This window comes from Brachionichthys hirsutus, chromosome 9 (genome assembly GCF_040956055.1).
Source record: "Brachionichthys hirsutus isolate HB-005 chromosome 9, CSIRO-AGI_Bhir_v1, whole genome shotgun sequence".
In the NCBI taxonomy this organism is placed as follows: Eukaryota; Metazoa; Chordata; class Actinopteri; order Lophiiformes; family Brachionichthyidae; genus Brachionichthys; species Brachionichthys hirsutus.
Window position 1 is genome coordinate 4,415,787 of NC_090905.1, and position 14,082 is coordinate 4,429,868.

The 14,082-nt window shown below is 44.6% G+C and overlaps 2 protein-coding genes across 5 annotated transcripts; one reads left to right on the top strand and one right to left on the bottom strand.

The window, feature by feature from the left end:
• Nucleotides 1-995: 995 nt before the first annotated feature.
• il12rb2 (interleukin 12 receptor, beta 2a) lies at nt 996-6,475 on the top strand. The gene is given in 15 exon segments (XM_068743833.1): nt 996-1,065; nt 1,371-1,631; nt 1,854-1,977; nt 2,063-2,253; nt 2,352-2,494; nt 2,697-2,841; nt 3,309-3,382; nt 3,779-4,010; nt 4,106-4,288; nt 4,376-4,477; nt 4,561-4,707; nt 4,796-4,927; nt 5,232-5,325; nt 5,846-5,933; nt 6,017-6,475. Coding segments are annotated over 15 exon segments (2,445 nt in total).
• A 984-nt stretch (nt 6,476-7,459) lies between these two features.
• On the bottom strand, nt 7,460-12,480 carry serbp1a (SERPINE1 mRNA binding protein 1a). 4 transcript variants are annotated; one of them, XM_068743078.1, is made up of 9 exons: nt 12,126-12,480; nt 10,832-11,015; nt 10,509-10,652; nt 10,303-10,371; nt 9,944-10,018; nt 9,565-9,733; nt 9,160-9,204; nt 8,875-9,060; nt 7,460-8,731 (listed from the first exon to the last, which is right to left on the bottom strand). In XM_068743078.1, the coding sequence occupies exons 1-9, from the start codon at nt 12,379-12,381 to the stop codon at nt 8,675-8,677; spliced, it is 1,185 nt and encodes a 394-aa protein (XP_068599179.1). In that variant the 5' UTR covers nt 12,382-12,480; the 3' UTR covers nt 7,460-8,674. The 4 variants fall into 4 exon arrangements, with proteins under 4 accessions (XP_068599179.1, XP_068599178.1, XP_068599177.1 ...); XM_068743077.1 differs by having other exon boundaries at nt 9,565-9,736; XM_068743076.1 differs by having other exon boundaries at nt 10,303-10,374.
• Between the last annotated feature and the right edge of the window lie 1,602 nt (nt 12,481-14,082).

The window sequence follows — 14,082 nt, forward strand, 5'->3', positions numbered from 1 at the left end:
TTACTTCACTTTCTGCTGCTGCTACTCTATGCGGTTATTTTATTCATTTATTTATTTTTATCCCAGTATTGCGTCTGTATTTCTAATTTGGTGAGACTTTTGTGTGTGTGTGTGTGTGTGTGTGGCAAAAGTGATGAAAATTCATGTGAAAGGGTTTCTGTGTTGCATCTGTGAAAGATGATCCAGACACCAGGTCATGCACACATCGTGTCAGGATATGGAACATGGAACTTCTCAGTATCAACAATATACCGTGATAGTTTTTGACCAACATAAAATACCAGAGAATTGTGATTGGCACAGATCATCATGTCCGTGCCAATCATGATCTATTTCCAGCGTCACTTTGTTTATCTGTTTTGTCAGAATTTCCATCCATTGTGCATACACACTAACCATTAGATTTTGGGCACAGAATGAAGAAGAGCTCTTGGACCAGTGCTGTACAGGAACACGCGCTACCCTTTTTCCTGTAATGAAAAAAAAAAAAAGAAATCCTGCTGAAGGGCAGACAATTCAAGTCAACCCATCTTTAAACAGAACTTCCTATATCTACAGCCATTGTGGAGGGGGGGGGGGGGGGGCATCTACAGCCCCTCTGGCATCTGAACGTGTTTTTATTACGTCACTCCAGAATCAGCCGCGCGCCAACACGTCGCTGGTGAGGATGCGCTGCGCCTCATGACGACGGAGACAGCAACAAAAGCTGCGACATGATTCCTGGATGTGATACGCGGTGAGTTTTCCTGAGTTCATTGAACTCATTGAACTTTTCTTATAATGCTTAATCAATACAAATAAAAGAAAATGAGACTTGCCAATTAAATAAACTAGATTATTGTCATTACTTAATCCTGAAATCATTGCTATTTAAAAAATAAATTAAAAAAAAGGTCAACCTCATAGTATTTGGGTACTTTTCTTTGTTTTAAGATAACCTCAAATTGTCTGTGGAAATGTAAGAGACGTGGAAGAAAAGGAGTTATTGATCAATCATGGCGGCAACGTCCCAAACATGGTATATCATCGCTGCTGCTCTGATGCTGGCTGGGCAGCTTTGTGCAGGTAAGGGTCAGACATATTTCTAGCATGTCAGTAGCATGTAAATTAACATGCATGCAAATTTACATGCATGTAAATTAACATGCTCCTGTTTTCCTTTATATTATCTTATTTGTAAAGACAGAAAGCGGATTACATGAACATCTCATAGAAAATGTTATTTTGGCAGTTTTGGCGCCGTTCTGATCTAATATTCTATATTTTCATTTTTGATCAGTTTTCTTTCTAATCTTTCTAAGCTTCCAAAACAATCTTTAAATTCACGTTAGCGAATAATAAGCTCATGCGCCAATCATTGTTATTCACAGGTGAGACATCTTGTTCCATCTGGTCCTCTGCTGGACCTGTGGTGCAGCGAGGCTCCAGCTTTAAGGTGTACTGCACCTTCAAGTGCAAGTGCAAGGGGTCCATGTACAGCGAGCATCCTCCCACACAACAGCGCCACCAAGAACTCAACTCTACAACTCTATATATGCACGTCGTCAACATCACCAAGAACCCGACATACAGCTGCGACTGTGACTGTTCTGCTTTTTTGGACCCCTGCGGACTCGACATCTCGTCTGGATGTGAGTGTGAAACAAAGGTTCAGGACAAAATCCTGCAGGATTCTTTACAGTGAATGGTGAGATGAGACTTCTCGCCTGTTTCAAGGTTCTGCTGCTTCTGCTTTTAGAGTACAAACCGTTTGCATGCGCATGAAAGAAAGTGTGCGAGGAGTTGTTTATTCTGGAATGAAAGCAAGGTTTGTTTTGTTTTGTGGTTCTTAATTGGGTATTCCTGTATTTCAGACCCACCAGACAGTCCCAGAAACGTTTCATGCCTCTATATTGTCGGGACTAGTGAAGGTGGCGTCGTGGTCTGCTCTTGGGACCGGGGACGCCACACTTACCTGAGAGACAGCTCGGTGCTGCGGTGAGTCTGATTAAGGACGCCCGATTCCATAAAGCCGTACTGTTTGTGTCGAGTGTGGCGTGAAGCTTGGATTTTTGTGTTTCAGGGTCAGAGCTGTATCTGGAAACCAGACGGTTGGACCGGTGCTGTTCAACGTCTCCAGGAAGGGAACTAATGTCTCATCAGCCAGTTTGCTTGTGTCCAGTTCGGTCAAGCTGATTTCTGTCTGGGTCCAAGTTCAAAATCGACTAGGCTCTGCAGTATCCGTCGGCATCAACCACACGCTTGATGATATTGGTAAAGATAGCAGAGTGATAGCAAAGTTCTCATCTCATGTGTCCCTTTTTTTGTGCCCATTTCTTGAGATGTGTTTTTTTTTTTACTTCTCTGAGCAGCGGTGCCGCTCTCTCCTGAGCTCGACCAACCAGAGTGCTCTTCCCGGGAATGCATCATCCGACTAAATCAGTCTGTGAGGATTCGACACCTAGAGGTCCAATACAAAGCAGAAGCACAGACATGGACTGCTTATCCGGACTCAGTAAGAAGTCTTAATTGTTCCCAATTGCTCCAAACATATTCTGGGATGTCCAGCGAGATGCTGCAAGAGAAATTAAAGTCATTACAAGATCAGCTTATTCAACGCAAAAGGCTGATACGAATTGTCAGGCTGCAAAGCCAAACTGAAATGTTGGCTGAAGTTAAAGCAACAAAAATGACTAAAGCATCTCTTTGTCTTGCAGGGGGTCAAGATGAGTTCGGTGCAGGTTCGATCCATCTCCTCTCTGGAGCCAAGCGGGCTGTACCATTTCAGAGCCAGGTCTGGATTCAGTACCAACCTGTGGAGTCAGTGGAGCTCCAACGTTTCTGGCTGGACTCAAGAGGAGGGTAAGTTTTCTCAGTGTTTTTCTTTTTTTTGGGGGGGGGGGGACTGAGAGTGAGACATACTGAGTAAAGCTAATCTTGCGAGTAACTTCCATGCATAGATGACAGTTGTGAATCGGTGCTAATCGGATTAATCAGTCTTTGGACTCCCACAGACCATTTTCTCCATTCATTCAAAATGTTACTATTATTTGCAAAGTATTTAAAATATTACATTTTGTCATTTTCTTCTTACGGACTTGATCTATGTGATGTTTCTTATGTTTTTGTTCGATTAGACCCCCCATTAGAAATAAATGTTCCACTTCACCATGAAGTGAAATTTGCAGTTCCTTACTTTAAACACTTCCTTGGCAATAACTGTAAGGTTTCAGTTTCCCAACAGCACTCAAACGCACCCACATGGAATCATTCTCTGCATGTAAACTCAATGTTAAATGTAAAATCTGTTTAATTTACAAATGTTTCAGCCCCTGCCAGAGCGCTGGATGTGTGGTACGCTGAACCTGCCTCTGACCTTAAATCCCTGAGAGTTTACTGGAAGGTAAGTTTTATCACCGCCATCTCTATTTTTGTGCAAGAGTCACCTTGTGCTTTCCCTCTCCCCTCTTTCACTTTGCCTCAGCGTGGGCTTGCCGCGTTGTAACCATAGTAGCAGTGTCTCTTCTTGTTAAGTTCTGCACAAATTAAAGTTCAGGCCATGACCACTACTGAGGTCTGACACACACACACACACACAACTATAGTCATTTAATGTCACAGAGAGTTAAGTGAAACCTGTGAGCAGATGCTGCACTTTCAGTTTACCAGAACGAGAATAGCTTAACAGAAATCATGTGCCTTACTTGAGCTTCTCGGCTCTTTCTGTTCCTTACCCAAAATGCACAAATATATTTGTCAAACTTGGTGATATTCTTTTTGCACATTTCTGTGACTGCAGGAGGCAAACGTTTCCATCGCTCGGGGGAAAATCCTAGATTATAAAGTCAGAGTTTACAGCCAAAGCTCTGGATTGGTCTTCAGCGCTAACTTCAGCGCCAATGCCAGGAACTGCTCAGTCCCCTTCTGTGCCAAATGTGAAGTGACAGTATGGGCTTGTAACTCCAAAGGGCTGTCCCCTCCTGCCAGGATTACAACACAACTCACAAAAGGTTTGCATGAGTGAATGCTTGGTGATGCATTAATAACACTGAATCCAGGTGGAGTTGGCGTCTATATGATTTACTTCAAGGTGAAGCAGTCCTCACATGTGCGCCTCCTTTTCTAGCCAAGCCCCTTAAGGACATCCAGGTGACGCCAGGCACCCGCAGTGTCACCATCTCCTGGAGGAACCCTGAAACTGCACCTCAACATGCTGCCTATGTGGTGGAGTGGTACCCACGGGGCCTCAAGCTGGAGGAGCTCAGATGGGTCAGACTGAGCAGGAATGATAACTGTGCTGTTCTCACAGGTGGGGCAATAAAGCCGAAAACGAAACCGCCCTTACTGTTTTTCCTCTTTAGCTCACTGACATCTACCGGCATCTTTCTTCCTGCAGGCGTGAGGCATTTTGAGTGTTACGAGGGAGCGGTGTATGCTGTCCATGACGATGGCTCCAAGAGTAGGACCGGATTTACAGGTGTTGCCGTTTTGGAATCAGGTGAGGACGGAGAAAAAAAAAAGTAAACTGTGTAATGTGTAAATGTATGAAATGCGTTATTCGGTTATTGCCCTTGTTTGCAGCTCCGACAGCTGGTCCATCGGTGCAAGAGCAGGTTGATGGAAACAAAGTGAATGTGACCTGGATAGAGATGAGCAGGGGCCAGCGTGGGGGGTGCATCACCAAATATACCATCTATTTAGAGAACCACAGTGGAGACCGACAGGCTTGTGAGAAGCATTTATCTGAAGTGATGTTGTTTATTTTGCTGAAACATCTTTTTACACTGAGGTGGTGCGTTAAAAATGTGTTTTTCAGATCCTATACCATCTTCAAGAAGAGCATATATCCTCGCTGATCTGCCTCCAGCTCTCTACAGACTGTGGATGACAGCTTCTACTGCCGAAGGAGAAGGCCCTGCAGGTCAAAAGGTCAAGTTCTTCATCCAGAGTAAGTGGCAAGGTGTAACAAGAGCTGAAGGGCACTGACCCAGGCCCTGGTTTCTTCCATGGGACCTTTTAAGTGAACTATTCTATTGCCACATGCTTCCTTTTTCTTCGGCGCACTATTTATTTATTTTTTTGCACAAACCTTGGTCTGGATATGTTTAAAAAGAAAGTCACAATGTGGAGGAATTATTGGCTAGTTAGTGTGAACAGCAGAAATTAAACACAAGATGGGTGCCTTTTGAGAGCTAACATAGCTCTGTGTTTATTATGACCAGCCACTCTCCATTTCTCTGTCACTGTTGCAGAGGAGAAAAGACTGGCCCTCATGGTGGCTGCAGTTGTCTTTGTGATCGGGCTGTTTCTGCTGTGTCTGTGCCAGAGTTCACCCGTAAAGCAGAGGTACACGAGCAAACGCATCGATCGTCACATTTCTAATCATCAAAGGGTTCTAAAGTGTTCTTGGTGTCTTTATACACCAACCGTGAAAAGTCAAAGTGAATCGGAGTGTATGTGTATTTTTCACTGATTTTTGAATCCGTAAATATTTTTTCCTGACCTCATTCTGGATCAGATCCAGAAGGCATTTTGGATGATAGTGCGTATCGGACAACCTAATTGTTGTGATTTATGGTGAGTGAATTTAATGTATGTTTTACAAGATATAATGGAGGCTTTAAAAAATAAAAAATTCAGAAGTAAAAAGGAAAATCCTGATTTTTTTTTTGTATCCAGACGGGTATCTGGATCGCTCTCATATTTCAATAATAACGGGATCTAAATTAGACCAAGACCCATCTTCAGATAAAAAATATATATATATATATCCATCCTGCAGTTTTTCCGTAATCCTGCCAACAGACAGACAAACTCAAATGTTTCTGTTCCATATTGATCAGCAGCTGTCCACATCACTCCTCAGGTTGTGGGTGTTTTTCCAATGCCTGATGCCAGATGATGTGCCAGACCCTGCAAACAGCAAATGGGCTCAAGATTGTACACTGGAAAAGGTAATTAAATGTGGATTAAAGTACAAGCTAATGTAAAGGGCGGCTCATTGTTCAGTCTAAACACGCATGTCCTTTCAAATCAGGGCAAGATGAAGCTCCCCCTCCACCCACGTAACTCCAGCGTGACCGAGGAAGAGGAGCCCATCCTGGTGGACATTGAGGAGCTGCCCAAGCGGAGCGGAGAAACTCACACCCCTGCAAGCTTCTCCCTGCAGCTCCTTCCTCAAACCAGCCCCAGGCCAATCACAGAGCCCGACACACTCCTCTACGCGCCGACCACTTACATCCAGAGCTTCTCCCAAGACTCGGACAGCTCCAACCACACACAGACCTCTCTCGACACACCTGTTGAATATCTCGCATCGCACGTACAGGAAAATCCGAATGAGGCGCAGGAGGAGGAGGATGAGGAGGATTCCACAGAAATGATGGGTTTCTTCCCAAGCCACAACTTCAGCTTTGAGCCGCTGGGGTTTGGAGGGAAGTTGACTCTGGATGCAGTTAAAATCAATGGCAGTGACTTCTTTCAGAACATTTTCTGACGCTGCTAAACCGAAGGAGACAGAGACTGGACTCTTTTTTTTTTTCCTTCTGTGGGTTTTCCTGTTTGAGTGGGGGCAGGCGTCTACGTTGAGACATCCATGAATCACCTTCCTGAATGAAACCAGAAACTTTACTGACAACCCTCGACGCATCCTCTGGACCGCTTGCATGTTTAATAACCTTTGACCGGAAAAGTGCATTTGTTTTAAGTTCAGAGCGCTGGACACATTAATACCAGAAACATGAACAGATTACAGCGTCCAGGGGGACACGTTATTCCCTTACCTCAGCAGGTTTGTCATCATGACACTGAAATTAGAGGCTTCAACAATGGTTGAATTCCGCTTTCCTTACCGACATCTCAAATTGTCTCGTTCTGTTCTGTAAAAAGGGGGCATCGGATTTCTGTATTGACACGGCATTCCTGACAGTCCTGTGCATCTGCCATTTCGGAAAAATACAATCGTGCTACCTCAAGCTTCACCAAATAGAAGTTGTCTTCCATTTTTGTTAGTGATGTTGGCGTTAATATCTCTGTGTGATCGTAGATGCTTTACTCTGCAAAACTGCGTATCAATAATTAATATTCAGAAACAAGACAAAGTCTACTTTAACAGAATTATGCATTGAGCTAAATGCAAACACAAACAAGCTATATTGCTAGTTTTATCCACCGTACCCTATTTGACATGCTAGCATCCTCAGGTTTGCTGATGGAAGCGTCAGATTTGCAGGTTTAAATAAGGGCAGAAACAAATTGTTTGTCAATTTTACAAGTTCAAAAAAGCATTTTCAGCTTAGTATTTATGATTCGTTTGTTTATAGAGAAATCTTTGCCTTTAATCGACTGCTTAACTGATGTGGATTATTCAACATTTTTAGTAAAGTTTTTAAACTTGTCTGCCACAAAGCATCTGTTCATAAGCACAAAGGAAACGCTGCATCTCGATCTGGAGAGGTTCAAAAAGAAAGCGACAAAAGAATTAATCGACCGCCTTTATTTACCGACAGAGGTCTCCAATAGCAGGGCTAGAATTCACACATTTGTAGAGCACTTCAAGTTCAACACAATGAACCGTATTTCTTTCAGAGCAATTATGCAGAGGCGACACTGTGGAAAGAAGCTACAGGGCCGGAGAATTATCAGCACAGACCTGAACAAGAAAAAGCCGAAGCTGGGCCGAGTCACTTCTGTTGAAGGACGCTCGGGTGGAGTGTAAACAGCTGAGGGCTCCCAGACGATTACAGCCACAGCAAAGAGTTTAAACACTCTTTAAAAGTAGAAAATAAAGCAATAAATGGCCCGGAGATGGCTTGTGATCAAAGATGAAATGGCAGGGAAACATTAAATGGTATATTAGAGCGTCTCAAATACAACTTCATCCATTGACGAATGTCTCGAGAGCAATGCAAGTTTAGTTCAGTCATCGCTAATGTTCTTCCAAAAATGACCGTATGTTCCTCCTTTAGAACATTTTGTTACAAAAGAACCTTTACACAGATTGTGGCGCCATTTTATCCATGCATTCAAACGTAGACGGCGTCCCACGGTCAAGGTGTGTCCTAGTTGCACAGTCTGTGAAGCAATTTATGAAAAATATTTAAGCTTTGCAGGCTGAAGATCATAAAAAAAAAAAAACAATACCCCAGTGCTAAAGAAAGAAATCTCAATGAATAAAGCTCTAACTTCACCAGAATACCTCGAGTGGCAGGCAGAGCTCATGAGCTCGGGCTCCACAGCGCCCATTTCAAAGCGAGCAAGCGATGGGCTCACACCAAGCCGAAAACGCTCTTATGGTAACATTTCAAAATGCATATTTTCAAGCAGCAATTACAAAAAATTTCCTCAACGGACAATGCATAACCTCTGAAAAGAATACTGTATGAAAGCACCCCTGCTACTTTGTTTCCAAGTACAAAACCTCTACCAATAAGTTGCTCCGGAGCAGCAAGAAGTCCTTTTCTCTTAGATTGTTTTTTTTCTCTCCATTTTTCTTAATTTTTTTTGTAATTTCTGTTTTTTTTTTCTCTTCCCCATCTTGGTTTTGTTTTGTTTGGGTAAAACTCAGTCCTTGATTGCCATTTGTTAATGACAAACTTCTCCGTCATTTCACTTTGCTGAAGGATCCAGGATCATGCGAGCCTCGTAGTGGAGCTGCTCGACGGGCTCCTGTCGGCCTGAGGGGCAGCAGCTGGGCTTAGGCCAGGGCCGGGAAGGCCTCCGGGTCGTCCACGTTGGGTACGGACGCAGAAGACTGAGGACAGTGAACGTGGAGGCGGAGTCAGACAGTAAGCATTCGAAGGTGTGGCACACAAGGGTTGATTCTGACAGTTACACCAAGTCCTTATCTTTAAGTGGACAAAACATTTTCAAGTCGGCGAGCTTTACACGACGTACCTTGTCAGTCCTGCCGCCACGGACCGGCCTAGCGGTTTCACTAACAAAGCCACCGCGGCCACGTCCGCCCCGGCCACCGCGTGGCCCGCCGCGTCCGCGGCCTGGACGGCTCGCCTCTCCGAAATTGATCTCCAGCTTGGACGTAATGTCATTGGTCGATTTCCGGAAGTGAGGCACATCATCCAGCTGAATTACAATAGATTATTATTGAATGATATATTTTTACGTTTGATGTTGGTTCAGATACTGAGCAACGTTAAAAACAATAAAATAAAAAACATGTACCTTAGGTTCATCGCCCTCGGGCTCAATCAGATCAATCTTCTTTTCCTGTGTTGGAGAAATGCAAGGCAACAAAAACATGAACGCAACATTTCCTCGCTGCATTTGGACCGATTCAGGCTTTAAGGCTCCAAAGTTTTACCCCAGAGAGATAAACAAAACATATTAAATTTGTGCTTGACTGATTTAAAACCATTTTATACATTAAAAATCTCTTTGGTATACTGAAACTGAAGTCTATTTCCGTCTTTAAGAAATTTGTTTCATCATGGCACCTTTTCCCTGAGAACCCAGTGCTGCTGGATTTATTAATTTTCTTATAAAGAACTGCAGTCATTTGAAGCGACGCCAAGGATCTGCCAGCCTGAGCAACTATAGCGCTTGCAGAGCAAAGTAGCTTGGACTCACCTCCGCCTTGGATTTGCGCAGCACAAATCCTTTGTTCCAATCATCATCTTCCTTGACTTTACGAATGTTGAACTCCACCTTGGTCCGCTCCTTGTCCTGCATGGCCTTCCATTCATCCAGAGTCATCTCCTTGGGGCCTTCGTCCTTCACTTCCTCAGCCTCGTTCTCCCTTCAACACAGACACAGTGCCACAACTTCGATGTTAATCAAAGTTTATACAGTTTATATTAATAGATTACTAAGAAGGATATCTACTGTATGCACTAGTGCTGAATTTTAGCAAAGGTGAAACCCAAACTAATTTTAGGTTATGAACGCTTTATCAATTACGCCAAAATCTGAACGTCAGCTCGCATAAAGGCAACGAATTAAAACTTACTTGTTCTCAGAGTCGCCTGGTGGATGTTCCTCTCCGTCGGGGTTCTCTTCAGTGACAGTCGATTGGTCAAGCTCACTATCGAGGACGATAAAAGGGTCAGACACCGACACACATTTCTACATTTATTTTACCGACTTACAAGGGAAGGAAGAACATTTTCTATTTTTAAGTTTCCAACAGCAGATTCAACAATAATTATAGTAATAACACAAGTAATAACACTGACTAAAGATCCATGGAGTCCAGTCCATTAGCCTGCATTTGTTGGAGCCAAGGGTAAATAATAAACATTTAATGAAACTTTTACGGCGACATGAGCAAACAAACGGTCTCCGTGATACGTGCACGCATGAACTTACTTGAGTTCATCCTTGACAGTGCCCCAGTTGTGAGGTCCACTTCCACCACGCTTCTCTTCACCTTTCATACTACTGAAACAATATTGGCTTTAGCAAAGATCACAACACTCAGAAAGATGTAAAAGAGATTCTTAAAACAGATACAGTTTGAATTGAGAATTTTTCATTTTATTTCAGGAATCCCAAGATTTGAAAAAAGTACGTACGATTTGTCACTGCCGCTGTGTCTGTCAAATTCACGTTTTCCTCTGGAATCAAAGCCATCGCCTCGCCCCATGCCACGCCCCCTTCCGCCGCGGCCTCCTCGGGCGCCGCCGCCGCGTCCCCTCATCAGCCTGTCACCAATGGGTCTGAAGAGACACATGAAAACGTCACCCCGGTCGAGGCTTCTCTGCCTCTCTTCTAAAAGACATATTTTACAAAAACATCAAGTCTGGACAAGAATGATTATCTCACCCCCCCCCCCCCCCGTCTTCATATCTGGTTGTTGTTCCATTAAAAATTCCAGGTAAAGGGAAAGGGAACTCACTTCTCAACCGAGAATTCGCCTCCCTCGGGCTTCTCGCCAGCCTCGCCAGCAGGCCTCTCAAAGCGGCGTGGGGGCCGCCTGTCCACTGGCCGCCTATCCGTTGGGGGCCGTCCCTCCCCCTGGTTGCCCTGGGGTCTGGAACCATCGCCCTCTGGCTTGCGGCCCATTCTCCTCATGCCAGCACCTAGAATTGACCACAACAAGAGGATTAGGGGACAAATGGCACAGAGACCGGGACCCGCTGCTGAGCCCCCCCCCCAGACAAGAGCAACAAAGGGGAGGGCATTATAGCGTTTAAATTTAGCAGACAATTATAATGGAATTACAGCATCTGGAAGGATCAAAAGTTATACATGCTTTGACCCCCCCCCCCCCCCCCCACCAGGCCCAGTTTGACAACAAGTCCCACCCATTGCTGGATTCACCAGCTACCAAAATAGACAGCCTTTACTCCGACAGCAGCTGGGCGCCCCCAAGTCGCACCTGTCTCATCTCCTCTCAAGCACAGACCGGATCAACAACACGGCCATGGAAACCATGGAAACGGAGCATCCCATAATCGGGTCCCAAACTCGGGACGCTCACTTTTGCAGTTCTTAGGCGTTAATTAAGGGTTAACAAAGACTTCAATCATCACTTAAGTGCGACAGGAATCGAGCTAATCCAGTCAGGCAGAATAACACGCCATGGAGCGCGCACGGATGTCACGCAGTGCACGCGCATCGTTCTCCAAAGGGAAGTAGCAGGTTGCACTTTAACACGCCCCGCACTACAACCACGAGGTTCTTAGACGGCTGCGCCCGTCGTCGGACGAAAAAGTCGAAATCGATCGCCCCCCCCCCCCCCCCCCCCCCCAATTGCTTGCGCGGATATTTACTTCTTTAGTAGAGCAATTATTATAAATTGCATGATTTGTTTTTTTACAATTCCAAATGAAAAGGCCCGTCAGTTCGGGAAAACATCGTCCGGGACCTGTTCGTAGTGGAAGCCCCGACGCCACCGGCCGTATCCTCGACTCGGCTTTCGGGTTCTGCCTGTTCGGCAAGGCCGAGGGAGGAGGAACGAGCCAAAACAAGTTAGCATGGAAACCATTAACAGCGAATCTCTAAAGCCGAACACGCCCGACTCCCCCACGGTTCTGCAGACTGGCGGCCAGAGGGCCGACAAAAGCAGCCGAGTCGACCTCATGTTCCGCGGGCTTGAGCCCCCGCTAGCTAGGACGGCACCGACTCGTTAGCCTAGCATTGTGACGTTGGAGCTTGGCCACGACCTACGAGGCGCAAACAGAACTTACCATCTTTTTTAAGCGGTACCGGTGCCTGGGTCTCCTCTTTCTTATCAGCCAGCGGGACCTTTCTGTCTTTTTGGGACTCTTTTTTCGGCTGCTTTGCAGCCTGGGCTACAGTCTTAGCTGCACCAGCAGCAGGAGCCTCCTTCTTCTTCACCTCGGCTTGCTTCAGCAGCTCAAACAGATCCGACTCGTTGTCCAATAACCCGGCGAACCGATTGGCAATGGGACAGCCAAAACCTTCTTGCATATGTCCGGGCATGATGGCGCCCCTTCAGCAGGATTTTCCTCCGATTCGATGAGGCTTAGAGCGAACACTCCGCTAAATGAGGCCACAAGATGGCTATGAAAAGGACCTTCTTCTCTTCCGGCGCGATAGACATCCGGGACCTGTGCGTTAGTTAGTGTGGGGCATGTAGTTTTTTTAACAGGCATATGCCTTCACACAATCGACGTGAAAAACATCATTACCCACAATGCTGCTCTCTTTAATGTCGCTGGCGTCTTGCAACAAGTCTCCTCTAACCTTTAAACAGCCATCAATGAAAAGCACAACAGTCTTTTAAACTAGATTGGATCCATGGATCCATCATGCACTATTTCTGACAAACAATGGTGCACAAATTAAGAAATAAAAAAAACTCCCAACAACTTTATCAAGTTGTAAACAGACACAATGGATTATATTTATAAGACCCTCCACATTAAATGTGTATATACCGTACTCAGAATTACAAAGTTTGGGTCCTTTTAGGTCAATGATAATTTTTTTAAAGGAAAAAAGTTTCATGGACTACAGATTTTATGGAATTAGGTATATAAATTGTGATTGTGGTTAGTTACTTAATGTATGTTTCCATTGTGAGTTGTGCAGCTATTAGTCGTCCTGCAGAATGAATAGTAGTTAGTTTTATGCAAACATAGCACTACATTCATAGAAATGAATGTTGTTGCCTTTGTTTGTTTTTTTACCAATTATATTTTGTTGTGATATCTCTGCATTTAATTTGGTTACAGATTGGTCGATCACTGAATGTATTTTGGGAGTGCTATAGTGTTTGACCTTAAAGGGAAAGTCAATCCTTGAGCAGCTGCAATCTGTGTCTGTTAGGAAGGCAAATCTGCACTGTTCAAATGTATAATGCATATACAAAGGTGATATCACAGTCTATTTATTTACGTTCACGTAGAAGAGAAAATCAAATGCAAACAAGATGTAAAGTTAACTCATGAAAATACCAGATTATAATTAATACGACTGTTTTCATTACATTTTACTTGTTAGTTTGAGTTCACGGGAATTCACTTTCATTATCCAGGTAAGTAGAATTCAGTAGTTTAAACAGAGGAATGTTCATCTTATTTTAAAAGATCTACCAGTAGGTAAATGTTTTACTCCACTTATGGTATGACCTTTGTATTATTCCTCACGCAGCTCCACAAAGCCCATCTATGCTGTACATTTGCTTCAAGGTGAAAGAGAAACGGCAACAAAGTCAATCCATTACTTTGTGCTTGTCCCGATCTCAAGTTACCCGAGTGGTGCTGAAATGAAAACCCATTGGACAGTGCCAGTCGCAGTTTCAGCAGCGTCTCCTGCACACACCTGGGCCGTGATTTATTACCCCTGCGCATCCAGAGATGACATCTCCCGTCACCAAGGCAATGATAGAGTCCTACGCGCTTATGGTCATGGTCATGGGCACGTTTTTCATTTATTTCTGTGGCATGGTGTGGGCTTTTTGCAACCCGAAACTGAGCGGTGCAGAGGAGGAAAGCGACAGTGAGAAACAAGCAGCAGAACGTGGGGACAACCGCTGTGTTTGTGCTCCGGATCTTTCCGAGCCGAACGACCGGTGCATCTGTACGCCTGTGCCAGCGCCACCGTACACGGCAGAAGGACTCACACAGACCACGTATGTAAACTTTTGGGACGATACTGACAGCTTGCTGCTGGACTGCA

Excerpts from the sequence above, each read along its gene's own strand:
- serbp1a (XM_068743075.1), bottom strand. The coding sequence starts at position 12,381 with ATGCCCGGACATATGCAAGAAGGTTTTGGCTGTCCCATTGCCAATCGG. Across the intron at positions 9,737-9,943 it reads CCAGGCGACTCTGAGAACAA|AAGGGAGAACGAGGCTGAGG; the intron begins GTAAGTTTTAAT and ends GTGTCTGTGTTG. Across the intron at positions 8,732-8,874 it reads GTGGCGGCAGGACTGACAAG|TCTTCTGCGTCCGTACCCAA; the intron begins GTACGTCGTGTA and ends CACTGTCCTCAG.